Source organism: Misgurnus anguillicaudatus, chromosome 2, assembly GCF_027580225.2.
Source record: "Misgurnus anguillicaudatus chromosome 2, ASM2758022v2, whole genome shotgun sequence".
Taxonomy (NCBI): domain Eukaryota; kingdom Metazoa; phylum Chordata; class Actinopteri; order Cypriniformes; family Cobitidae; genus Misgurnus; species Misgurnus anguillicaudatus.
The window spans coordinates 49,161,714-49,188,762 of NC_073338.2; the positions used below are offsets into that span (position 1 = coordinate 49,161,714).

Sequence of the window (27,049 nt, forward strand, 5' to 3'; positions counted from 1 at the left end):
CCCCCCGATTCATATGAATGAATCTGTAACACTCTAGAAACGTGGTGCTATAAACAGAAAAAAATGCTTAAAGGGGACATATATGCTGCGCATCCTGTGTGCGACCCCCTTTAGATGACGCCAAAGTACCACGAGAGTGATTCGAAATTTGACATCTACGTGTGTTTACGTGCAAACGAAGGGCGCAAACGAAGGTAAATGTCTCTGTTTTTCAAAATAACCATGTACGTGTAAACATAGCCTAAGAAAAACTAAACAAGGTAACAATAGGTGATGGGAGTAAACTGATAATTAATAGAAGGCAGGAGAACGAGGGGGGCGGGAACAAGAGATGATGAGACTCCACATCGAACATCGGACTGCCAGAACCCTACCATCATGACAAGACTTATAGATAAAATAATATCTTTGGCAGGATCCTGACACAGTAACTTAGTTTGGGTAAACCATTCTGTGCAAGCATGTGAAAAGATTTTGCCTGTTTTTTGACGTAGGTAGCAAGTCCAATTACAATAATACCGCCCCTTAATCTGCACTATCCAACCACAGTACTGCCATTTAGTGCAGAGAGAAAGTGAGAGAGAAAAAAATAATTGACAGCACAATTGAGTTTCAATTTCAACAAACCACCATTATGGTGATCAGTGTTTGCATTTCATCAGCACCCAAAAACGGCACATTTTTGCTCACACCTACAAAGTGACAATTTTAACATGCTGTAATAAATTATCTTTGGGTATTTGAGCTTAAACTTCACACACACACTCTGGGGACACCAAAGACTTATTTGACATATTTTCAAAATATGACCACTTTAAGTTTCTGAAAAGCAAAGTAATTTCAGAGAATTTATTTAAACATTGTAAATGTTAGAAAGACTGGACCATGTAGTACTGAATTGTGGAGTTAAGCCCCCTTTCCACTACATGACAAACGATGGCCGATAAACCAGAAGTCATTACTTCCCTATGGAGAGTCGCAAAGGGGCTGCATATGGTGATGACCATTTGTGGAAGGCTTTTGAGCTGGAATGAGCTTCTCTCCCATGTTACAATGTTAAACTGAAACTCCATTACGACTGCCACTAGTGCTCCGATAGTCATGTACAAAGGAAAGGCGGCTTTACACCGTTAAAGGCGGGGTGCATGATTTATAAAAACACTTTGGAAAACAGAGTTGGGCTGAGTACCAAAACACACTTGTAGCCAATAAGCAGTATGGGGCGTGTCTACTAATTGACATCGTTGCCTGGGTTGCATATGTGTGGGGCAGGTCTATCAAAAGAAGGTCCAGATTCTATTGGAGTAGGGGCGTGTTTGTTTAGGTGATTTCGAATATCAACATTGGCTTTTAGAGATCATGCACCCCGCCTTTAAACAGTTTATCCACATTTGTGTGTTCAGGATTATTTGGGCGGGGCTAAAACGGTGGCTTGATGAGCATGGCCCCACCCCAGAGCCGTTTCTCAATATGCGTTCTTGTCTGTACTTGCGTTCTTGTGGACTTGTGAAACGTCATCAGTCGCGGCCCAAGTACTGTTCCAATTTAAAGTTCGCATCAAGCCCAAGTTCACATAAAATCCCCGGATGTGTTCTTGATCCGCCCATTTTACAGAGGATGCATCAGAGGAGACTTGTGTGGACTTATGACAGCAAAGTTTCCCAGAATGCATTTCGCGTCAGAAGTTCGTTCTTCCGAGTCTGAACTTGCAAGTCCGAACTAGGAAGGACACAAGTCCGAACTTGGCGTACTTGGTATTGAGAAACGGCTCAACACAATTGCGAGCATCCTTTTTGGTTGTAGCGGTTGTATTTTAATTTAAGATGGCAGCTTTCCCGCGAGTGTGCATGGCTTTAACGCCGACAACAGACACACCCCTAGTGTTTTTGAACAATTGATTATTCCTTTAAATCTGTATCTTCATCTGATACAGGCTCAAACATAAGGTCTGTTTACACACACACAGAGCTACTGAAGGAGCTGCTCTGTGAAACAGCCAATCAGAGCAGAGCTCAATATTATTATTCATGAACCTTTCAAATAAGGTCATAATTGACCATTTAATTTAATAAGGTTGTAAATGGACGTGTAAAACTGTCTCTGGATAGTTTTGCACTTATAAAAGCCACATATCTGTAGATATCAGAGAACAATTTAACATATAATTTCAATGCATTATGTGGAACCTTTAAAATCGTATGCTTTACAGACAGGTAAACTCAAGCCATATTGATTGATTTTATTTGACCACTTATATATAAAATATGAAACAGTACTCCGAATCATACATTAAAATACATAAATAGTCAGGGATAACACAATAAAGCCCAAAGACTTGAGCAGCAGGATTAAACACCGAGGACTGCACTATTTGACTGTTTTGCATGGGCAAACATCACTTACATTTTCTTTCAAGAACAAATCTAGTTTACATCCAGTACACCATGACAGTAAACACTTTCTCTCAAACACATTTACGCCCCCTTGTGGTCAACAGTGGAACACTGAAAATAAACTTCTTGACCTCTTATAGTATATTTACATTCAAGCACGTTTATTTGTCACATACAGTCTATGCTTTTTGTATCAGTGTGTTTTCCATGAGGATCAAACCTATGACATTTAAATGCATCACTACCTTTGGTAGCAAAAATTGATATTATCATCATGCTGTGGGCGAAAATGCCTTGTTGATGCTGAAGGCCAGAGGAGAATGGACCGACTGATTCAAGCTGATAGAAGAGCAACTCTGACTGAAATAACCACTCGTTACAACCGAGGTATGCTGCAAAGCATTTGTGAAGCCACAACACGCACAACCTTGAGGCAGATGGGCTAAAACAGGAGAAGACCCCACCGGGTACCACTCTACTCTACTACAAAAAGAGGCTACCATTTGCACAAGCTCACCAAAATTGGACAGTTGAAGACTGGAAAAATGTTGCCTGGTCGGATGAATCTCGATTTCTGTTGAGACATTTAGATGGTAGAGTCAGAATTTGGCGTAAACAGAATGAGAACATGGATCCATCATGCCTTGTTACCACTGTGCAGGCTGGTGGTGATGGTGTAATGGTGTGGGGGATGTTTTCTTGGCACACTTTAGGCCCCTTAGTGCCAATTTGGGCATCGTTTAAATGCCACGCCCTACCTGAGCATTATTTCTGACCATGTCCATCCCTTTATGACCACCATGTACCCATCCTCTGATGGCTACTTCCAGCAGGATAATGCACCATGTCACAAAGCTCGAATTATTTCAAATTGGTTTCTTGAACATGACAATAAGTTCACTGTACTAAAATGGCCCCCACAGTCACCAGATCTCAAACAAATAGAGCATCTTTGGGATGTGGTGGAACGGGAGCTGTATTCTACAAATCTCCATTAACTGCATGATGCTTTCCTATCAATACGGGCCAACATTTCTAAAGAATGCTTTCAGCACCTTGTTGAATCAATGCCACAGAAAATTAAGGAGGTTCTGAAGGCGAAATGGGGTCAAACACAGTATTAGTATGGTGTTCCTAATAATCCTTTAGGTGAGTGTATGTATCAAAACAATTTCATTGCACTCTGTACATATTTTATAAGGTGGCTAATTCGTATTCATTTGTACGACCACATTCTTACATTTGCTTTTGCCTCTCTGGTGTTGGGGATAAGGTTTCAAAATATTATTTTTAAATATGTTAGCTTTGTTCGATTCACTTCATACAAATTAGCCAACTTGTAAAACATGCAAATTTCTGTGAGATCAGGCTTGTATATAACAATAATTTAGGCCTGTGGTAAACGACATCTCAGTACACAAGAAATGATTAGATAGATAGGAGTTTTTTTGGGAAATACACATTCAATTTATTACCAGTTGAACACACACTCTATCATTAGACTTTAGACAGGGGCTTCATTTAAAACTTCATTTCAAAGAAAAAAACTTTATAATTTATAATAACAGCTATACAAAGATGATTTAATAGATACAACCATAGACTTAAAAAGTTTTCTTGTCTCAATGCAAAGTTGATAGCAAGACAAATAAAAAAAGACAATTTGAGAACCCGCAAACAGCGGTGTGTGTGTATGTGTGTGTGTGTATACATATGTGGGGTTGGCTTACAATATGAGCTTTATCACAAAGTACAACAGCATCCGAATACATGCACTAAAGTGCTAGTGTTTAAAGGCATGCATATCAAATATGGTATCTGCACAATGGCTGTCCAATCCCAGTCAAAACATCCTATAGGAATGTGTAAAGGATTCCTGTTAGAATGAGAATGTATTTTTTAAGTATCGTAATGGGAATTGTTTAATTCCACCAATAGAAAACTAGAAACTTTCACATTGTGTCAACATGAAACAGCCATCACAACTTATTATATGTGGACTGTACCGCACCGTATCCTGTATATCGCAGGATATTCAACAAGAAATGTTAAAAGTGGGACTTGATTTATGAATTTATAAAACAAGAAAAAAGTAAAATCTTTGCAGAAAAGGAAAATATATTCATACGCTTTATTTTTCCAAAGAAATGTGCATTTATGAAGTGTCATGTTGTAATATGCACAAGACGACTAAATCATCTATTTAAAAGGAAAAATGTAAAAATATTGATTTCATGTTGACATTAACCCTTAGTTTAAATCTAAGCTTAGCACTGCTTTTAACCCGTTTATGGGCTAACCCTGAATTGCAGTGCACAGACGTAAACCGCCTTAAAACAATTCAGTGTTAGAATATAGCAGCGAGTTTAACAAAACAAGACGTCAAGTCAGTCACTGACTATTAAAACTTTATCAAAAAGTATTATTAATAAAAGAAATTTGAATTAATAAAATAATAATAATATTCATATAATAATAATAATAATAGTTTCTAGAATCCTGTACAGATTCCTGTTGGTATTTTTTGACTTGGTAATTGTGCATAAGGATAGTAGTGCTTTTCCACCGTCGAGTCGAACCGATGTAGACTGCTAAGGAACGGTTACAGTTATGTTTCACCTGTGCCTGGTTCATCACGGTACGATTAGAAACCTCTCTCGGCCTGTAATTCTTAGTACGGTTGTCTAAAGCCTGCTGCACACTAGGTGAGAAGCACAGTGGATAGATGGCGCCAATTATGCGTTCGAATTTTAAATTTGTGGCGTTGCGGATCTCGCTCGGTGTACGACAGGCTTTAACTCATTCACCGCCAGCCTTTTTGAGAAAAGTTGCCCACCTGCATTTTTGTGATTTTAACAAAAGTTTCACAAAATTCCTTGCAGGAAAAATTATCTTCTATAAATATATAAACATACAAATTATATCAAATTAAAGAACACACCCTCTGCTTTCAAACAAACAATAAACAAACAAACAAACAAACAAACAAAATGGGGAAAAAACGTTTCATTATATATTTACTTTTCCCACTTAATTTAACCACTGAAATATGGATATTTCTCTTTAAAAATACAACATTTTGAGCAAAAAGCTTAAAAAATTGCGTTTTTATAAAGGAATTTATGTTAGAGATCAGACTCAGAATGACTATCAAACATAAAGGCAGTTAAAATAAATCATTAAATCTTTTTAACTTCCGTTTTTGATAAATTCGGTTTGGCGCCATCAAGTGGATAAAAGCGGTATTACACTTTCACTTTGAAATTCGTCCAGAAAGGCATATTTATTAGTTAAATATTAACTCATAATTGACGAGATAACTCGTCAATGGCGGTGAATGAGTTAATTGTGCTGATAGAATACGTATAGTGACATTGCCGCTCAGGATTGGTCACTCTCTGTTGCCTGGCTACAAGTATCTCTCTGTAGCTTGTAAAGTGCATTATTTGAGCGAAATAAACAGAGATTAGGTAAAACTAGTCCTTAAAACTAAAATAAATGAGTATGCTTCATAACGCGCTCAATAATTACATTGCATACCATCGGTAAAATCTCGACTGATGTGTTTGTATTACATTTCAAGCAACGCTTTTATCAGAAAAGTCACCATATCCGTAGCGGCTCGGCACAGTATTGAACGATTACACGTTGAGAACGGTTTGGCACAACGGCGGAAAAGCAGCTTTAGTGTCAAACTTTCCGTTTGTCATTGTGTACAAAGCTGAACATTCAAATGTTACATTTGATTTTTAAATACATTGGTATGATTGACATCATGTATCATTCTTCCCTGTCGAACTAGTTAAGATTTTTGTTATATCTAATTCTCTTTACAAATTTTTATATTCAAGCATCAAAGGGTACAAACAGAAATGGGATGAAGAGTAGGCTAAAATTAAGAAAATAGTTTTATAAAGTATATACTGTACACATAACATAATTTAACAAATGACATTCACCCCGCCAAACAAGAGAGAAAAAATACATAAATACGTGTAAACTTTCGACAAATATCATTACTGTCCAGTTAAAGTTTTCAGAAAACCTGAAAAAAATACACATCAGCTGTTTAATGAACACATAACATAAATCATCGTATGTATTGCATACATGTACAGTGACACACACACACACTGAGAGGTCACGTGTGTGCAGGCACCTCTTATGCATCTTTCAGATGTTTTGTGTCCGTACATTCCAGGTCCTTGATATCTCTTAAGGTTCTAGCTCTGTTTCCAAATGGTCAGTTTAGCTGGTGCTCACAGAACTCTGCCCCCTAGTGGCAGGACGGGTTTTAAGAAAGATTCTTGATGATACAGTCGCTCTGGTGGTGTGCGTACTTGTATGTGTGGTCAGACTGGATCAGGAGATGGTGAAGGAGCTTCCTCGCAAAAACAGCATGAAGTCGGCTATGTTTGAAAAAGCATACTAGCATACTATTCATCCTGCAGTACAGAAGTAGTCTGTATGCATGGAAAACAATAATGAACTTATGACAGCGATAGAACAACCTTTTTTTTTTGGTTCCCCAAAGAACCATTTCTTTCTCACCTTTTTAAAACCTAAACCCTACTACAAATGAACCATTTGTGAAACTGAAAGGTTTTTCGGATATTAAAGGGATAGTTCACCCAAAAAAACGAAAATTCGGTCATGATTTACTCACTCTCATGTTGTCACAAACCCGCATAAACTTCACTGGTCTGATGAACACAAAGGAAGATATTTTGACAAATGTTTGTAACCAAACCGTTTGTGGACCTCAAACACTTCCATAGTGGGAAAAAAGAATACTATGGAAGTAAATGCGGTCCACATACGGTTTGATTACAAACATTTGTCAAAATATCTTCCTTTGTGTTCATCAGAACAACGAAATTTATACAGGTTTGTAACAACATGAGAGTGAGCAAATGATGACAGAATCTTCATTTTTGGGTGCACTATCCCTTTAAAGGGACAATAAGTAGGATTTACCCCCATCTAGTGGTGAAATTGTATTTTGCATTCAAACGAACAGTGCTCTCTAGCGCCTCGCCTTTCCAAATGCGTGTTGCAACTATGGTAGCCATTATGTACCCATCGATCTCCTTGTCCGTTTCAGCTGGTTCACGTGTTCTGAATGAAAACGCGTTGCGGTAGGCTAGTGCTTTTTGTCCCTCTCTGCTATTATAGTTTATCAATACGGTGGAACGATATGGATGCTTCAATGAAAGTAAAGAGAAGAAATTCTAAGCTTACAAAGAAAAGTCAGATCACTGGCAGAGGTCATTTGACACCAACGAGGACATATTTATGAATAAGACATTGATTTTGATTAATAAAACACTTAAAATCCTACTTACAGTCCCTTTAAAGGTTCTTTATGGAACCATAACACCAAAAATAGTTCCTCTATGGCACTGTGTAGCACCTTAATATTTAAAAGTGCACAAACATTTGTTAAAATGTGCAGTTGGAGAACATAAGAATGGCTGTTTACCACAATGCAATGTATTAAAGTCACCATGAAATTGAAATTAAAAACAAACATTTTATAAAATATTAAGTCGTTTTTTTTTTTAAATTACTAATCTGTGCACTTCATTTTTTTTATTAATCTTTAAATCAAAAACATTATCCTCCTCCCCTTCTCAAAAAAATCGCCTCTCTTCACTTCCTGTCACGAGGAATAGCGCGAGGGCGGGGCTATCGAAGACCTGTTTCGACCAGTAAGAGATCGAAGCGATTAGCAACTCATCCCAACTTCCTACAATCCAATCAGTTCTTTACGGATGAAACCAAGTCCCACCCTACATCTTTTCTCATGTCAAAAGCTGTTTCACTTGTATATGTGTATGATATGGAAAAATTGACAATTGCTACTTCTGTTTCATGGCGACTTTAAAGGGGTCATAGCACGAAAATGTTTAGGTGCTATAATTGGGTCCCTAGTGCTTGCATTAACCTAGAAAATGTGAAAAAGAACAACCCAGTAACTGCAAGCATGTGAACGATTTGATCATTTAGATTTCGTTTTGTGACAATAATACCGCCCCTTAATCTGCACTATCCAACCACGGCATTGGCATTTAGTGCAGAGAGAAAGAGAAAAAAAATTATTGACAGCACAATTTTCAACAAAACACCATTATGGTGATCAGTGTTTGCATTTCAACAGCTCATTTTCATTTAAAAGGACAGACTGAGAACAGCAAATTTTTGCTCACACCTACAAAGTGGCAATTTTAACCTGCTATAATAAATGATCTGTGGGATATTTTGAGCTAAAACCTCATATACATACTCTGGGGACACCAAAGACTTATTCTACATCTTTTAAAAAAAAATCATAATATGACCCATTTAAACCCTTTCCAATGTGACCACTGAACCGAAAGTAATAATTTACAAAAAATATAAATCTTTGTTTTTAGACATAATTTGATTAACGGTGCAAAATAACCTAATTTATTTATCCAGCTAACTCAATGTCGCTCGTATTTAAATGTGCTAATGTAATGAAGTCAAAGTTTACGGGTACATACTACACTGTCAGAAGAAAAGTCCCAAGCTGTCACTGAGGCAGTACCCTTTAAAAAAAGTCCTAATATGTACCACTTAGGTACAGATGTGTGTACATTACTTTTTTTAGGTACTATATGAACTCTTTAGGTGCAAACGTGTACTTTCTTAAAGTGTACTGCAGCCCCGGTGACAGTCAAGGATTATTATTGTTATTTTTTTCTGACAGAGTACATACTTTTTGAAAACGACAGTAGGCAGTATAGAGGATACAGTATATACTGTGCAGTAAATAGTATACTAGCATTCAATTCCAAACACAGCCTGCTTTGCTCAAGGGCACTACGGTGCTGGCTCCATACTTCTGGTTATCAGCCCTGAGCTTTTTTCATCCATCACGCTATTCCAGACAGGAAAGAAAAACTGTAATGATAAACCGGCTGGTTTAAAAAAATCCAAAACAAAATGATGCCTAAGTTGCAAGGAAGCAGCGGTGTAATGTAGATTAGCTCAGACTGGTTAAAGGTTAACCTCCTGACCGGGTTCCTCTGATTCTGGGATGGTCTGAACCGCTCTGACTGGCGAGGGGAAACGGAACTCCGTACGATCTTTGTAGTTGGGGGACGATGACGGCGAGTGGGCAGCCCAGCGGGACGGTGGGCGTCGGTTTGCGGGGCGTGCCGGACGCAGGAAGCGAGAGTCCAGAGGCGGGGCAACTGGTGAACGTGGCAAGTCCTACATTGAGAAAATAAAACCATAAGCTTAAAGTTGATTGTCCCATGCAGACATCTGGTAGCTCATACATAATACATCCCAATGGAAACATGACACATCTACCCATCACCTGAATGACATCATATAGGATGAAACAATGCCCTTTGTGTGCTTTTTGTCAAAAGATGATTTTTTTTGTGGTTTACTGTTTTCTACATAAAATCATAATATGATTGTAGACCTAAATAATGTGAAAATATAACCTTGATATCTTTAATATTGAAGGCTAGTAACACACCAATGACATTGTTGCTCATACATTTAAAAAGTAAAGCCCTTTAACCTGTGAAGATCTCAACCAAGCGTGTTATCACCACTAACACTGAGATTACGTCACACTGTTAGATGTTATGTGATGATGTTCAGCATTAGCAGCAGGTGTTAATACACACAGCCAACACTGACACCAGCCACATTATCCAACACAAAACTAACATGCTGAGCAGGTCCTGTTAACACGAGACCGTAAACATGGTAAAAGGACAGAAACCCCAGAAAGAGCCCAAGATGTTAGACTGTGGTCTTCATCCGCATACATGTTTGACTGTAAAAGACAATTTGAAACCAACTAAAATCATGGAAGTACAAACACACATAACAGCCAAAGGACCTATGAAAAATTAAAAAGTGATTATATATTAATAAATGTTACACCATTCAAAAAGCCACATGTGAGGTTAATACACGGATGCCTCAAATGGCATGTGGACACTCGTTGTAAATGTCATTGTCAGAACAAAACATCAAAACAAGTTGCATTTTATTTTAGACGTTTTAGGTGTTTTAACTCTTTCCCCGCCTTGTCAATTAAGAGAAAACGCAATGACGAGAATTTCCGGCTTTCCGCAATACCGCTAATATCCACCAGGGGGTGTCACGCAACTTATACAACCCGGAAGTAGCGCCTCACGTGAAAGAGAAAGAACTCCTATGTTTTAAAGATTGCTCTGAATCTGATCTCAAATGTCCTTCACAAAAATTGAATTATTTCAGCTGTTTGCTCAAAATTGGGTGTTTTTAAAGAAACCTACGCATATTTGAGAGGTGATAAAAATAGAAGGTAGGATGAAACTTTTTTTTTTAAAGCAGATGGTCTGTTCTTTCATTTGATATATTGCTTGTTTATTTAAAGAACATTTTCTGGAAGGCATTAAACTTTTGTGAAAATCATGAAGAATGCTGGCGCTGGCTGACAACTTTTTACAAAAAAACCCACTGACAGGGAAAGTTTTAAGCAAGAGCTTTCCCAATCCAATCTTTTATCCTCTGTAAACACAGCGTCACCTCAAGAAATATCTGCGTACATTAGGGCTGTCAAAAGATTACTCGCGATTAATAGCATACAAAATAAAAGTTTATTTTTTCATAATGTGTGCACTGTGTGTAATTACTTTGTGTATATAAATACACACACATGCATGTATGTATCTAAAAACATTTACATTTGTGTGTATTTTATATTACTGTATATATAAAAAAATACATAAATAATATTTTTCTTAAATTTATACATGTATTTGTTTATTTATATATACATAATAATTACAAACAATTCACACACAAATATATGACGCAAACACAGCTGAGAAGACGACCTTGTTGTTGTCCATAATCATTAAGATTTTACCTGAGTTAACTTATAGTCAGATGAATATGTTTGCTCTAAAATCAATTATTTGTTTGCCAACTTTATGTTTTATCAATCTAATAACATCTAGACATAAATATTTAATAGAAATATCTAAATACTTTTGGTCTTTATTCTGAACAGTATAGACGGTTTCACCAGTAACGTGGTCCGCACTTCCGGTTTAAACTCAGCTAAGAATAAATAACAACAAAGTTCTTTAAACGTAGTTTATTTATATAACGAGCAAAAAACAACACACAGATTACCTAGGAAACCAAAACATTTGTTATTTTCGACGAGGCATTTGTTCAAGAGATCAGTTTAGAAACTAGTCAGTCCATAAAAAAATAACGGAAGTAAAGTTCGGATCCATAATCTATGTGTTGTTTTTTTGCTTGTTAAATAAACTACGTTTAAAGAACTTTGTTGTTATTTATTCTTAGCGGAGTTTACCGGAAGTTACGTGCGGACCACGACAACCGCTTGTTTATGTTGCTACTGAATCTATAAACCAATCTGTTTGTCTAATTTCAAATCAGTCAAAATCTTAACTGTGAAATCTTCTCTTTTTTAGCCTACGTTTACACGACAGCAATGCAGTAAAAAACAAATTTTTTTCCTTTGCGTTTTTGATATTTTTTACATCGACACAATAAAATCTGCGTTTACACAGATCCACAAGCATGACTAAATTATTACGCATATTACACATTATTACGCATATTACACATTATTACGAGTATTACACATGCCAGCCAACCCATACAGCAAAAAATATATTTTTCCAATAATAAAATAGTAAATACATTTGTATAAAATGTATATGTATGTATAAAATATTAAGCTATGTTTACAGTTTTTTTTACAAGTTTACAAGTTTTTCTTCAAATGCAAAGTTAATATAAATGCTTTAAAATATATTTATTTTAAAAATATTTTAAAAATATACAAAAGTAGCCTATATATATTTTTTATATATATTTTTATTTGTAAACATATTTCAAAATATATTTCAGTGCATATATTTTTGGCCATTTAAAATATTTAAAATTATGTAGACACGACTACAGGGCTTTGTATTAAAAAAAACAGAGTTTGCATTTTCAGGACCGCAAACTGCTGGCTGCGTTCAGCCCCGACAAAACGTTGCACAACGTTTATTAAACAGAAACGGTGATGCATTGAACACTCTGTTGTGATGACGTAAGCGTTGCAACTACGGTAGCTGAGAGGCCATTCTTTGTGTTCTTTTTTAAATGTTTCTGAGGACTGATCAAATCGTTATAAATGTGTGTTTAATACTGTAAAATACCCTCGATGTTACAGTCACTGACCTTGGTGTCCAGAATGAAAGACAACATTCCAACTTGAACCATTGAGCGAGCTGTCTCTTTATTATCGCGTGGTTTTATACATCTTGCCACTGATTGGGCTGACATTTCTGACACACCCACCAAACAAGAGAAAACGCTTCTAAAACCTGTTGCATTCCGTTGCACACCGTTTAAAGGAAACATGTCGTTCAACCCGGAAACCGTAGCAAAACGTTGCGCACCGGTGTGAGATTGAACATGCCCCTGTTGTCATGTAAACGAACAGCCAAACCACACAAACTTTACTTGTTTTGACTGAAAATGACGTGTAAATGAACCCTCATATTACCTCATATGCAACCTGGTTTGATGTTTTGAACTTTTTGAAGCGACTTTATAAAAAAAAACGTATGAAAAATTGGAACTCAAACCTTGGATTAAAAATCAATTACGGTCCATGACTTGATCTCCCCTAAACCAATGGCTTTTTGGATAACTGTTTATCAATGATGTCAATTAATATCAGACGATGTGCATGCTCACACCTACATGAGGAGAGAGTGTGACCACAACAAAGCAGGTATGTTATTTCCCATAATGCATAGCAGTGAGACAGAGTCTGAAAATTGTGTGGCATGCGGTGAAACAAATCCACTGAAACCACAGAGACGAACACAAGTGAGAGCACTGTGAGGTCAGAGGTCAGGGAAGAGCGGTGAAACTTACAGCGCTGTGTTACAGTCCCCAGGGTGCGGTTAGTATTACGGTATGGTTCTGAAGATAACCCAGAAAAACAAGAATAAACACACTCATCAAAATCACACAAGCACAGCAGGAGCGCTGAATCCCTGAACTGAAGCAGCTAAATCCAGACAGGTCACGGAGCGTCCAAAGTTTTGACCTGTAAAAGTAGCATCACTGCATAGAGAACAATATAATATAACATAAAACCCATCAGTGACATTACTCTACGAATCCAGAAAAGAGACATCTACTTTTACCCTAAAAAAACCATGGCTTTACTGCAAAAAAAAAAAAAAACATGCTTAGTTACATAAATTAACCACGGTTTTGCTACAGTAACCAAATATTGTTGTTTACAAATTGTATTTAATACACAAAAATATATTAAAAAATATATTTCAAAAAATAATAACCATGGTTATTTTTTACATTTTTTAAAAGATATTAATACATTTTTCATCCCATCTATTAACCGCTTTATATATTAAAGATTGAATTAATACATGTAAAAAATAAATAAATCATTGACTCAGAATAACATCAATTGGACATAAAGAACCATCTGTCTTCAACCGTGTTAAAATCTGTAAATGTACCCTTGGGATTTGGTTCATCTATGTGTTGACAGTGGTCTTGCACGTTTATATAAGGGATCAATCTTCAAATGGACAGGCAGCATACATTAACACAGCTTTATTACGTTGAATACAAACATCCCGCATCTAAAGTACTTACATAAGCAGTTTTCAACACAAGGAAACAACAGGCAGCAAATATCATACGTGATTAAGTTACCATTAGCATTGCAGCATGCGGCTCAAATACATTCAGGCTTTAGTCTGTGTCATTTGATCAACGTTTCAAAACAAAGCACTAAATCATAGACCAACAATAATGTAGTTTTGCTTCTTGAAACTGAATTATCTTAGTACCAAAACATTTATCAAGCAGTCAAACCTTTACTGTAATATGACACGCTCACTAAACATTAGACAAACTGAGTCTGTATGAACCTTTAATATCTTCTAGACAGATTCAATTAAATACAGAACAAATGGAGATGCAGAAGATTCTTGCTAATATTTTTTTAGAGAAAAATAATTTTAGGAGAAACATTTCAGACACCCCTACTGAAAAATCAAGCCAAGACCAGCATAAGCTGGTAGCTGGCCCTTGCTGGTTTAAGGTGGCAGTAGCTGGTTTAAGCTGGTCCTCCCAGCCTGGCAAAGCAGGTCAAGCTGGTGGATCAGGTGGTCTTCCAGTCTGACCAGCTAAGTCCAGCTAGACCAGCTTAAAAAGTGACCAAAACACAGCTTGACCAGCTTGCTACACCAGTAATACCAGCTAAAACCAAGCTGGGAGACCAGCCAAAACCAGCTCACCAGCCTATGCCGGTCCTAGCTGGATCCTGCAGCAGGGACAGTAAACACTTCAATGAAATATACTGTAATAAATGTCATTTTCCACTGCATAGTAAGGCTCGGTACGACTCAGTATGATCCACTTTTTGCTGGGTTTTTCCACTAGTAGCTGATTCATTTTTTAGGACCATATCGGTTGATGTTTTAAGCGAGCCATAGCGATACTAAAATGTGATGTGCAGAGAAAGTGTGATAGGTTAGAGAGAATTGTCACTATTAGCGTCATTGCTAATAATTAAGATTATTGACTATTAAGACTGCTAAGATATCAAGATTAGCGTACTCTCGTGCGCCCTTGAGCATTGCCTATATTTCCTAATTAAACTAAGGCCTAGTCCTGGTTTAAGTTAATCCCTGTCCAGGAAACCACCCCAAACCCACGACTTTCAAACAGTACCAATCTGCAGTGGAAAACCAAAGCGATCTAAGTCGTACCACGCCGTGAAAAAATGCCATTCGAACTTAACCTGAGTCATTTGATCAATCAGTAATTATCAGCTGAGCAAAACATTTTCATCCACGTATAAAAATCCAAATCCCTCTTGACATACCTCAAGACATCCTGGTTTCTCTGCATCCCCTTTGTTCTGAGCAGCTGTAGTTGAAGTGGAAAGTTTCCTCTCCTCTCTGAAGCTCTGCTCCAGCAGTTTCTTATTTAAGAGCCGTGCGGCGTTCTCTGCTAGCGTGTAACCCGGCGGAGCGGACAGATCCTGTCTGATGCTAATAACCTCAGGATTCTTCTCGCCCTGCGTTTCTACGATCAGCTGCACAGGGCTTGGGGACCGGCCCCGAGAGTTTCTCAAAGGCCCCTGTGTGGCACAAACGCTTGGAGATTTGGAATCCGCCGACCCCTGAGGCCCTGCCTCCGTGGGACGAGAGCGGCTGGGAGACTTGTTGAACTTTTGCACAGGGTCGTAAGCGATGGGCGTGTGGTCGATGATGTTAAAGAGGCTGGAGAGGCCATCGTTGATGGTGGTGTGAACTGGACTGTCCCTGGTTGTCGTGGAGCGTGCCCAAGCGGATTCATTGTTGCCTTTTTGCTGCTGAGCTGTTGGGGTAGGAACACGGACTTGGGCAGCAGGTTGGTCGGTTTTGACAGAATTGGAAGAGGGTTTCCTTTGGAGCTTGGGTGAGCCGTATTTAGGGGAACAGCAGGGGCGCTCGAACTTGGCCTGAACTACAGGAGAGTACTGCATCTTTCTCAGGCTCCTAGATGGGGATGAGATTGGGGTGGAGCCTCCTTTGGGTGTTAGACAGCGGTGCGGGCTGCTGGTGAGGGTGCGGATGGTCTCTGTTTGGAGCCCCACGCTGATGGTCTGGGTGGTCTGAGTGCCCCGTGAGGTTAAACCGTTCGTCTGACACGCCATATCTCGTAGCTGCCTTTCTGGAGGGCTGGATCCAGACGCAGAGGATCGGATGGTGTTGAGGGTGGAAAAGGCCTTTTCCTTCATGTCATCACTGAGATTGCGTGCCATCTCTAGCTCTAGAGGTGAACTGTACCCTACGGCAGGACAAAGCAATGGGTGCTCTCCAGGCCTTAGTCCTGCCTCCAAATGACTCCTCAACTCACATGGCCATCTGCCTCCAAACACCTCCTCTGCACCTCCTATGACCTCCCCTGTGTTTACTTTGGTCATTTTTGAGAACAAATACTCCTGCTCAGTAGGGCCCATAGCAGACCGCTCCCCTCTTGCAGGGCTATGAATGATCTGAACCCCAAACTGTTCTGATCCCTGTGCTGTCCTAAGCGGGAGCTTTTGGCAGTACTCGGGACTACTCATGGTGTTGGTGGTCAGGGTAGCGCTGGTAGTTAGGTACCAAGAGGCTGGCTGGAATGCTTCTGAACTAGATTCGGCCCTTCGGGATTCTGTCCTCTCTGCCCAGGCCTCCGTCACGGGAGGGGGAATTATTGTACCGGGCATGGGGCAAGCCGTCAGGGAGCTTGTGGGCAGATCCCAGCCCTTACTATTAAACTCTTCAATGTACTTGAGGTCGTCTGGTGAAAGGGGAGGAGTTACATCATCCTGCCCGTGCTCGCCAGACTTGCTCTTGTCTGGTAGGAAGGGGGAGCTGTCCATCAATCGCTGGAATTCGCTCATGGAGCAAACCGACTTTGCCCTGTGGAGGGAATATTGTCAGAAGTTACATAGCATCTTAACATTAGTGCTGCTAAACGTACTAGCATATTTATAATCAATCAAATACACGGTTTTATGCAAAAAAAAAAAAAAGGTTGGGAACATTGCCATGACGCCTTACTGCCAACAAAATAACAATTACAATTCCCTTATATATACCCTTATCCCTTAAATAATAACACTATGTATATGTTAACATAAAAGTGTGGAGGAAGAGGTAGTAAAGACTGAGATTAAGAGATTCTTTTGCCTTTGTAGTTCTCCTTAGTGCCTGTTGAAATGGCAGCAATATTAAACATCTAAACGTAGTTGCTGACCTACACTCAAACAAGGGCAGAGCAAGATCGATTCATCTTTACAGATTCAGACTGGGGCGGTCAGGAAAGATACTGAAGGTTATTTGCAGCTGAAACAGTGTTGGGGTGAATGAAGCGCTGTGTTGGACAGTGATAAATGGACAGTGAATCAATAATCTGGACTCACAGGAGCTGACCTGAAGAGAACAAAGCCTTATACCCTATACACTCTCTCTTTGACTTAGATGAAGAAGTATATAGTATGAATATAGAATATAGAATTTGGACGTCCTACATCTGCCATGTTGATACATCATGTGACATACATTGTTATAACAACAAGTTAGTCGTTATCTGGAATGACGTTAAACTAGCGCAATTTACCCACACGGGACAGCTGTTAAATTTGCATATATTGCATAAAAGAACACTTCTTGTTTGTTGGATAACTTCTTTCCCGGGTCTTACAAGATAGCAAATGGTCCATCAAATTAACACTTCGGGATTTTGCCAGAAGTTGTAGGTCATCCAGGTATTTTCGCGTAATATTTTTGGAATTCTATGAATTCGGACATATTACTTGTCTCGCCTACTGCTTTTCACCTACTATATAGTATGGAAGTAGGCAGTTTCGGACACAGCCTATCTTTCTCTCTCTAACCCTAACCACTGAAGTGCCTCGAAATGCACAGCTGTATTTGATGCGTTGACGTAATTTCCACTGAATCAGTTAGTTGGGTTGGGAATGTTGAGTGGCTCCAGCCTTTTTTAAAATAGCCAAGAGTGTTTCGTTTACCTAACAACCTGGAATCTGGTGGAAGTGGGAGGCTGTAAGTGACAGCGTAGGTTCCGCGTCGGTTTTCATTTACACTTTTGCGTTGTCGTCCGCGTCAACATGCAAACACACATGCAGACCACTGGTAGGCAGTATTCATGTGTGTAACCAGGGTAGCAGCACGACCGTCAAAGAAGCAGCAGCTTGGCAAGTTAACCCACAAACGAAGAAGAAACAGCAACTTGTTGTGTATGATTTGAGAATACAACGATGGAAGTAAATAAACAGCGACTTTTGTTGCAGTTTGAGTTAAATCACTCCTCAACTTGGCCATTCTTTGTTTTCACCGTCGCAAACGGAAATACCTATGACGCAGTTTTTTTACCTGACGGGAGGGGTTCTGGTGGACCAATCACAGCTACGATGTAGAACTTACGCACGACTATAAATCGGGGTTAAGGCATATTCATACTAAAAGCCAAAATACTAAAATTTTTATGTCAAGTGGACTTCAAGGTCTACACACTAGCCTTGAAAATTTGCTATTGTTGAACATGTTAAAGTCTGTTCAGCTCAACACAGACACCGTTTTTCAAACTGAAAGCTGCAGCCTTCAGAGGTCCCATTTGTAGGCTGCATAGGTCTTATTTCAGAATATTATTTGTTATAAAGTTTACTAATCGTAAAATGTTGCAAGCTTATGACTTGCGAATGTAGCACTTTCTTAACTGAAATAAACCAGGCTTGATGATGTATGCAGCCTGCATATGCAACCTCCGGAGGTTGCAGTCTTCCGTTTAAGATACAGCCAGAGACACACACAGTACCTGAGCAGACTGCCGGCACCCATCTCCTCATCCGGGTAAACATCCGTTTCTACAGTCTCACAAATCTCATTCAGAGCCTGAAACAAAGCACAAAACATTATCATTGCATTTGAATTACCGAAATAAATGCATACAGTAGTATTTTATGTTTTTTAATATTACCCCCTCTTCTACAGGTGAGAGAGGAGCAAGGATTGCAAGCATCATAAATATAACCATGCAAATGATGTCCCTTTTGATCAAAGTGTCTGCCAAATGCATAAATGTAAATGCAGTTTGCACACAATGATAGTGGCTTCAGAAATCGACAGTGATTTTTCCAGCCATAGTCTCGGTAATTCATTGACTGTGGATTGACAGTATTCCGATGTCTCTTACTTCCTTCATGCAGGGAAAACGCTTCTCCATCTCCAGACATGATGGAGGGGGAACCTCCATCTCTCTTAGGGAGTCCAGAGAGAGGGCGTCCAAAAACAGGTTCTCTGAAACCCGAGGTCCTTCGGAGGGTCTGAGTCTGCTCACTGCGCCCTTCTCATCCAGCGTGGCCTCAGAGTCGGAGTGTGAGCGCATGTGTGCAGCTGTGCAGGGGGAGCGAGGAGATCTGGGAGGCTTCGATGGGCTCTCCTGAGGTGAGAAGACATGCGCTGAACCTCCTTCTGACTGGTGAGCCCCCTCCGAATGACGGAGATCTTTCTGCATCTGAAATAAAGAAGGGGAGATATAGGCATTGTTTATCACATGCTGAAGCATTGATGTTGATAAAACCCCATTCACACAGCACTTTGGTCCCAGAAAATTTCCGTACAATTGCCTAAAGGCTTCTGTGAGATCATTCACCATCATGACAGAACAGTGCATCACATGCTCTTGTCATAAACAAAAATGCACGCACGTGAGAGAAACAGTATGTGTGTGAATGCATGCACAGATTCCGGAAAATAATTGGCAGTATGAACCAAAAATCAAACGATCCCGGACGCATTTTCCGTGTATTTTTCGTAATATCTGTGTGAAAAGGGCTTAAAGGAAAACACCACCATTTTTCAATATTTTACTTTTTCTTACCTTAACTTAGACAAATTAATGCATACCTATCTTTTTTCAATGCGTACACTTAATCTTTTTACAGTGTGACGTGAATGTGTTAGCATTTAGCCTCGCCCCATTCATTCCTTAGGATCCAAACAGGGATGATTTAGAAGCCACCAAACACTTCCATGAGCGCTTAGTTTGCTGCACTTCGACCTCGGGCGCAGTAATATTGACGGAAGAGAGGGGGAGTAGTCAGTAGTGATGATGTTACGGCATGCCAAGGTCGAAGTGCTGCAAAATAAGCGCTATTCCGCCATACAATTATGGTTCTAATTTTTTATCCCCACGTTTTATTTTGTGCCACCATACTTACTCGTGTAACTACTCATGTAACAGCCTTTAAATAGGAAAGACATGGAAGTGTTTGGTGGCTTCTACATTCATCCCTGTTTGGATGCTAATTAATGAATGGGGCTAGGCTAAATGCTAACACATTCGTGACGCACTGTACAAAGATAAAGTGCACGCATTGAAAAAAGATAGGTATGTATTAATTTGTCTAAGTTGAGGTAAGAACATAGTAAAATATTGAAAAACGGTGGTGTATTCCTTTAAGTGGCATGAACATGGCAGGGCATCTGAACTGAAACTTAACCTCTGACCTTCTCCATCTTGCGGTGCATTTCTCGTAAGCTGTGCTCCCATTCGTGCCTCTCTTTCTCGAATCGGTCCAACATTTCGTTCCGTTCGCGGGTCCAACGCTTCTCTCCATGCTGCAGTTTCCAGCGCAGCTCCAGTGTCAGGCTGTGACTGTCGGCCAGCAGGCGGCACTGTTCCTCACGTTCCTGCTGCAGGGCATCTGTTGCGCCTGCAGACTCACCACTCACCCCTTGCAGCTAAGCAGAGAACAATAAGACAAGAATAAATATGAATTCTGTAATATTTAAAAAAGCAGGTAGAAAACAGTGTACCCTCATGAAAAAAAACACTTTTTACTACAAATAAAATCAATTTGCATGTAGCCTACTACAGTGCATACCGCAATTTTGTGCATGCATGTTCATGTCATGTACTACAAACCACATCTGTCATTCAGATGTTCATCTACCTGCAGTCTGAGTTTGCAGGGCTCATCTGACTATGCCGTCTTTAAATAAACCAGGACAGTGTTCGATGGCCAGACTGCATCACTGCATAAATATAGCTGTCTATTTAAAGACGTTCCCTAACTCTCAAGCACCAAAACAGTACACAAGACATCTCAAGCTCATCGTGAGAGTATTACTGTGTGATATAGTCAAATCATTTTTAATAGGAAAGAGCATAAACATACCCTACAGCAAGTCAGCTTTATAAATACAGTAAACTGAACAAGAAATTAAACAAATATTACTGCACTGCTTCACTTTTATCAGTCTGAAAGATGAATGAATGGAGTCAATGCATGTTATCTCATTATTAAAATCTGGATCTATCTCTCAATATTAAAAAAATTGCATGAAAATGAGCCAAACATTGAAATGCTTTAGGAATGTTGGTCCGTGTTCAAATCAACAAACTTCCTCTCAAATCAACGACCTTTAGAACTGCAGTTTTGCAGATGCAAAGAATCTTTCTAACAGTAAATGATGTTGCTTCATAGAAACCCTGTTTGGGCACAAATCTAAGGAAGTGTCACATTTATCTTTTTGCATTGTACTGATCCTTGGGAGGGGAGTCTAAAGCTATTTCATGTATTCTGACTTATTGGCTGCATCCGAAAACTTAGGCCGTGACTTGTTGCCTCGCTGCCTCATGAGGCATTGACTTCGGAGGCATGAAGGCAGCTAAGGGAAACGCTTTTGGACACACTTCATAGGCAGCGTGCTTGAAATAAACAGAGAGCGCCTTTGTGATATTTATCACATATTTTAAAACTATAATACTAATTTCTCATTAGAAATGCAATTAAAAGGTGTTAAAAGTGAAAATATACATTTATTTACACTAAATTTGTGCTCCAGCCACTTTCTTGGCCGCCATTTTATTTTTTCGAACTCGACCAGGCTTGACCAATCACATTCCCCATGCGCACACACATAGAATTGTGGGACAGGATGATGTAACGATCTTACTTCGTTTCTTTTATGAGCAATTTCAGTGCAGAAAGTACAGTGGAAGTCCTTATATGGGCACTTTAACCAGAATAGCGCGCGCACACACACACCAACGAAATCAATGTCACCAAAGAAATGTGTTCTTGTTTGTGAGGGAAATTTAAGCTTGTTCATCTTTCCAATGAACCCAGCATTATGGAAGCAATGGATATTGTTTCTTTATCCAGTTGCATTGGAATTATGCTTGAGTGTTTGCTTTAACAACAGCAGAAGACCCCACCGAGTACCACTAATCTCCACTACAAATAGGAAAAAGAGGCTACAATTTGCACGAGCTCACCAAAATTGGACAGTTGAAGACTGGAAAAATGTTGCCTGGTCTGATGAGTCTCAATTTCTATTGAGACATTCAGATTGTAGAGGCAGAATTTGGCGTAAACAGAATGAGAACATGGATCTATCATGCCTTGTTACCACTGTGCAGGCTGGTGGTGGTGGTGTCATGGTGTTTTCTTGGCACATTTTAGGCCCCTTAGTGCCAACTGGGTATCATTTAAATGCCACGGCCTACCTGAGCATTGTTTCTGACCATGTCCATCCCTTTATGACCACCATGTACTCATCCTCTGATGGCTACTTCCAGCAGGATAATGCACTCTGTCACAAAGCTTGAATTATTTCAAATTGTTTTTTTGAACATGACAATGAGTTCACCGTACAAAAATGGCCCCCACAGTCACCAGATCTCAACCCAATAGAGCATCTTTGGGATGTGGTGGAACGGGAGCTTCGTGCCCTGGATGTGCCTCCCACAAATGCAAGATGTTATCCTATCAATATGGGCCAACATTTCTAAAGAATGCTTTCAGCACCTTGTTGAAACAATGCCACGTAGAATTAAGGCTGTTCTGAAGGTGAAAGGGGGTCAAACACAATATTACTATGGTGTTCCTAATAATCCTTTAGGTGAGTGTATAAGCAGAAACAGTGTGTTTTGTCTGAGCTTTAACTGTACACGGGTGATGTCTTTCTCTATGATTAAACGCTTATTTTGCAGCTTGGCAACATGGCTCCTCATTTCAGCCCTCTGCATTTCCCACGTTGCTCTCTCATTGGCTAGCGTCTGTTGCAGCTGCCAGCGCCGCTGGGCCTCCTCGCGAAGCTCCGCCCTCAGCTCTTCCAGCAGGGAGCGCAGGGCGTTCAGTACCCGCCGACTTTCACCAACCTACAGAGAGAGACAGACAAGTCCAGATGAGTATTTTACTGTACAGAAGTTGCAATTTTATAGTTATTGTATATTACCTCAGCAGACTTGAAATGAGATCAATGATCAAATGAGGAATCAGTGAGATTTGAAATGACAGACATGCCACCATATTTAGTGCTAATATTTTCATATGAACTGTTTTGCTTTGAAAAACACTTAATAACCCCACAGTTTTAGTTTGGAAAAGTATTTCAATCTTTATTTTCCTGGTGAACTTTTTTTCTGTATACGTTTGTCTGGTACCTGTTTTTGATACTGAAATCTCTCTGGAGAAAGCAAGAGTGGGGCGGGCTCTGTGATGTCACTTCCTGTGATCTGGTGACATACTTTATCTTCTCTTTCTGTCTCGCTGTCCCCCTGCTCAATCACACTGCTCAGTTCTGGAATGTTCTCCAATCTCTCGTACTGAAGAAACGAGCAGAAAAATAACCAACGGAAAACTTTAGATAAACTCTAAATGGCACGTATCCAGTAAGTATTAAATATTTACTCCAACTGCCTTTCTTAACCTCTACATGCGCTCCCTCCTCTGCGGCGTCCGTCCTGCGGCCGAGTCTCCAGTGCATGAGGATCCATCGCAGCTTCATGTAGACGATGATCATGTTTTGCCGGAAGAACCTGACCTCTTGTTGGAGCAGGACTCTTTCCTGTGGCTCGTGAGATTGAAGCCCCTGCAGTTCGAGCCCTCGCCGCGCCTCTGAACGCCGCCTCTCCTCATCCTGAACATTCAGGGTAGATAAAAGTCTTAAGGGTTAGGATTATCTCAGGTGAAGCATAACACGGGTGCACAGATGCATTGTGGGTAAAAAGACAAAGAGTACATTGGAGCAACGTGAAATGTTGACCCGGCTTGAATTTGAAGTTAAAGGGAAACCAGGCAAGTCTGCGTAATATTTCACTACGAGCTCCCCCTAGTGTCTGAAAGTAAATGCGTCGTAAAAACGAACTGTTGTCCCTCCCCCCTCGGAACCAAGTTTATCAGCTTATTTCCAATCCAGTTAGGTTTCCCTTCCGTCAAGGGTTTTCGATGCTTCTTCCTCGGCTCTGCCATTTGCAACAATCGCTAGCCGTGTTTAGCTCGCCTGCCTCTGTGTTGTTTGCTGTAAAGTGATACTGCTTTTCGCGATATCTGAGACTTTGCGAGACTGAAGGACACCGGGTCGGATACAGCGAAGTTGCAAGTGGGGTATTCTTCCTACAGACGGTAGGGACAGGCGAGAGAGACTTCATTCGTCCGGTAATGAGTCATTTAACCATATAACGACTTATGAAGATGATTCATTAACATAAAAATGCTGCCTTGTCTCCCTTTAAGGTCCTGGAGCAAACAAACAAACAAACAGTCTGATTTGTTTTTAATGCTATACACTGCCATACTGTCACCATTTCTTGAAGTTACATCTTGGGCCTTTTTTACACCTGTTATTAAGATGTGTTTTGGTCGATTGAATCACAAGTGGACGACGCTAAATACAGATGTAAACCGGGTGTAAACGTTTTGTGCTCGTCCACTTACGAAAATGCATTAGACCGGATTGCTTTTGTGTTGTAGACGCGCATGTGGTCAAATGTGTTCAAGCAGCCACACAACACTGCCCACTCTCCGCCTATTTATCTAATGTGATGTACCGAGCACAATGTTTTTACATCGGTCCTGACTTCTAGCATGAACCCTCAGTGTTTGGCGCGGTCTTTGATAAAACAATCATTGAGAAAACTAAAGTGGCTGCTCTTCGCCTCTTTTATTTCGGTTTCACTTTGTGAGCGTGTGAAAGTTGCACAAGCATATTTTATCAATTGCTCTAAAATATCTGAGAAATATCTCACATATACATGTACAAAATGTTGTGCAGCAGTACTCTGACATAATATTAGTGCATGTCTTAAAACCTGTCATTTCTCCCACTTGCATTTTAAAGGCGGGGTGCATATTTTGGTAGTCAGCTCAACTACCTTTCCCAAAGTGCTTTCCACCTCGCCTTTAATGGAAGCAGAGGGACGCGTCCACAGACCAGCTCCTGATTAATCAGGACAAAAGCAGTGGAAAGTGGGCAAAACAGACGGCTTTTAAAACACCAGGTGCGTCTCACCCGTCCACTTAAAGGGGCCATGGCACAAGACTTTTTTAAGATGTCAAATAAATCTTTGGTGTCCCCAGAGCACATATGTGAAGTTTTAGCTCAATATACCCCACAGATCATTTATTATAGCATGTTAAAATTGCCACTTTGTAGGTCTGTGCAAAAATGTTCCGTTTTGGGTGTGTCCTTTTAAATGCAAATGAGCGGTTTGTTACAATTGAAACTCAATTGTGCGGTGAATTATTTTCTCTCTCTTTTTCTCTGCACTAAATGGCAGTGCTGTGATTGGATATTGCAGATTAAGGGGCGGTATTATTTTATTTTAATAAGAGCTCCTTATGACATCACAAGAAGAGCCAAATTTCAATGACCTATTTTCTCATGTGCTTGTAGAGAATGGTTTACCAAAACTAAGTTACTGGGTTGATCTTTTTCACATTTTCTAGGTTGATAGAAGCACTGATGACCCAATCATAGCACCTAAACATGGAAATAGTCAGATTTTCATGCCATGGCCCCTTTAATATTAGGTGTAAATGTGCTCTTATTTCATAAATGGGGAGTGTTTTGTTGTACAGATTTTTCAAAATAAGGGTCAGTAACCTGAGGGACGGTTGATGTTGAGCTCTCTCTCTCCTCCGGTCCACATCTCATCCTCCTCTCATGGTCCAGACGTAACTGCATCTCTCTGGTAGGGGTTACCACCTCAGGTAGCACCGGGTCACGGAACTGAACCCCACCAGAACACAGAACAGCACTCTCAAAATCCCAGCACTTTCAAAGAGACACCATCAATTTTTATGCAAAAATAAATGCACCCAGACTGAGGCCTAGTCCACACGTACACAATTTTTTTTATAAACAGAATTTTTCCCTTCTTCCTTAAATAAATCTCCACGTCCACACGAACGCGTAAAAACCCGCTATGAACAGCATGACAAACCAACAGATGGCGATATCCTGCTGAAAAAACCAGCAAACCAGCAAAACAAAAATATGTTGTGTTTTGGTGCTGATTTGCTAGTGAACACCAGCTAAACCAGCATCAGCACCAGCATGAGCACCAGCTAAACCAGCAACAAACCAGCATCAGCACCAGCTAAACCAGCATTAGCACCAGCATCCCATGCCGGTCATACCAGCAAGACCAGCATACAGTATTGTTCAAAATAATAGCAGTACAATGTGACTAACCAGAATAATCAAGGTTTTTAGTATAATTTTTATTGCTACGTGGCAAACAAGTTACCAGTAGGTTCAGTAGATTCTCAGAAAACAAACAAGACCCAGCGTTCATGATGTGCACGCTCTTAAGGCTGTGCAATTGGGCAATTAGTTGAAAGGGGTGTGTTCAAAAAAATAGCAGTGTCTACCTTTGACTGTACAAACTCAAAACTATTTTGTACAAACATTTTTTGGGGGGATTTAGCAATCCTGTGAATCACTAAACTAATATTTAGTTGTATGACCACAGTTTTTTAAAACTGCTTGACATCTGCGTGGCATGGAGTCAACCAACTTGTGGCACCTCTCAGCTGTTATTCCACTCCATGATTCTTTAACAACATTCCACAATTCATTCACATTTCTTGGTTTTGCTTCAGAAACAGCTTTTTTGATATCACCCCACAAGTTCTCAATTGGATTAAGGTCTGGAGATTGGGCTGGCCACTCCATAACATTAATTTTGTTGGTTTGGAACCAAGACTTTGCCCGTTTACTAGTGTGTTTTGGGTCATTGTCTTGTTGAAACAACCA

General features: G+C 39.8%; 1 protein-coding gene across 1 annotated transcript in view; it reads right to left on the bottom strand.

Annotated features, from left to right (window-relative positions):
- Positions 1 to 7,283: 7,283 nt before the first annotated feature.
- The window catches only part of LOC141349026 (microtubule cross-linking factor 1-like), a 76,571-nt gene continuing 56,805 nt past the window's right edge, over positions 7,284 to 27,049 (bottom strand). The window contains exons 7-15 of the mRNA XM_073857050.1: positions 25,895 to 26,020; positions 23,720 to 23,929; positions 23,454 to 23,615; positions 22,959 to 23,168; positions 20,510 to 20,722; positions 19,194 to 19,514; positions 18,816 to 18,892; positions 15,331 to 16,897; positions 7,284 to 9,632 (exon numbers count right to left, since the gene is read on the bottom strand). Of these exons, the coding sequence (XP_073713151.1) occupies positions 9,417 to 9,632; positions 15,331 to 16,897; positions 18,816 to 18,892; positions 19,194 to 19,514; positions 20,510 to 20,722; positions 22,959 to 23,168; positions 23,454 to 23,615; positions 23,720 to 23,929; positions 25,895 to 26,020 (3,102 nt within the window). The 3' untranslated portion in view covers positions 7,284 to 9,416. The remainder of the gene's footprint in view (positions 9,633 to 15,330; positions 16,898 to 18,815; positions 18,893 to 19,193; positions 19,515 to 20,509; positions 20,723 to 22,958; positions 23,169 to 23,453; positions 23,616 to 23,719; positions 23,930 to 25,894; positions 26,021 to 27,049) is intronic.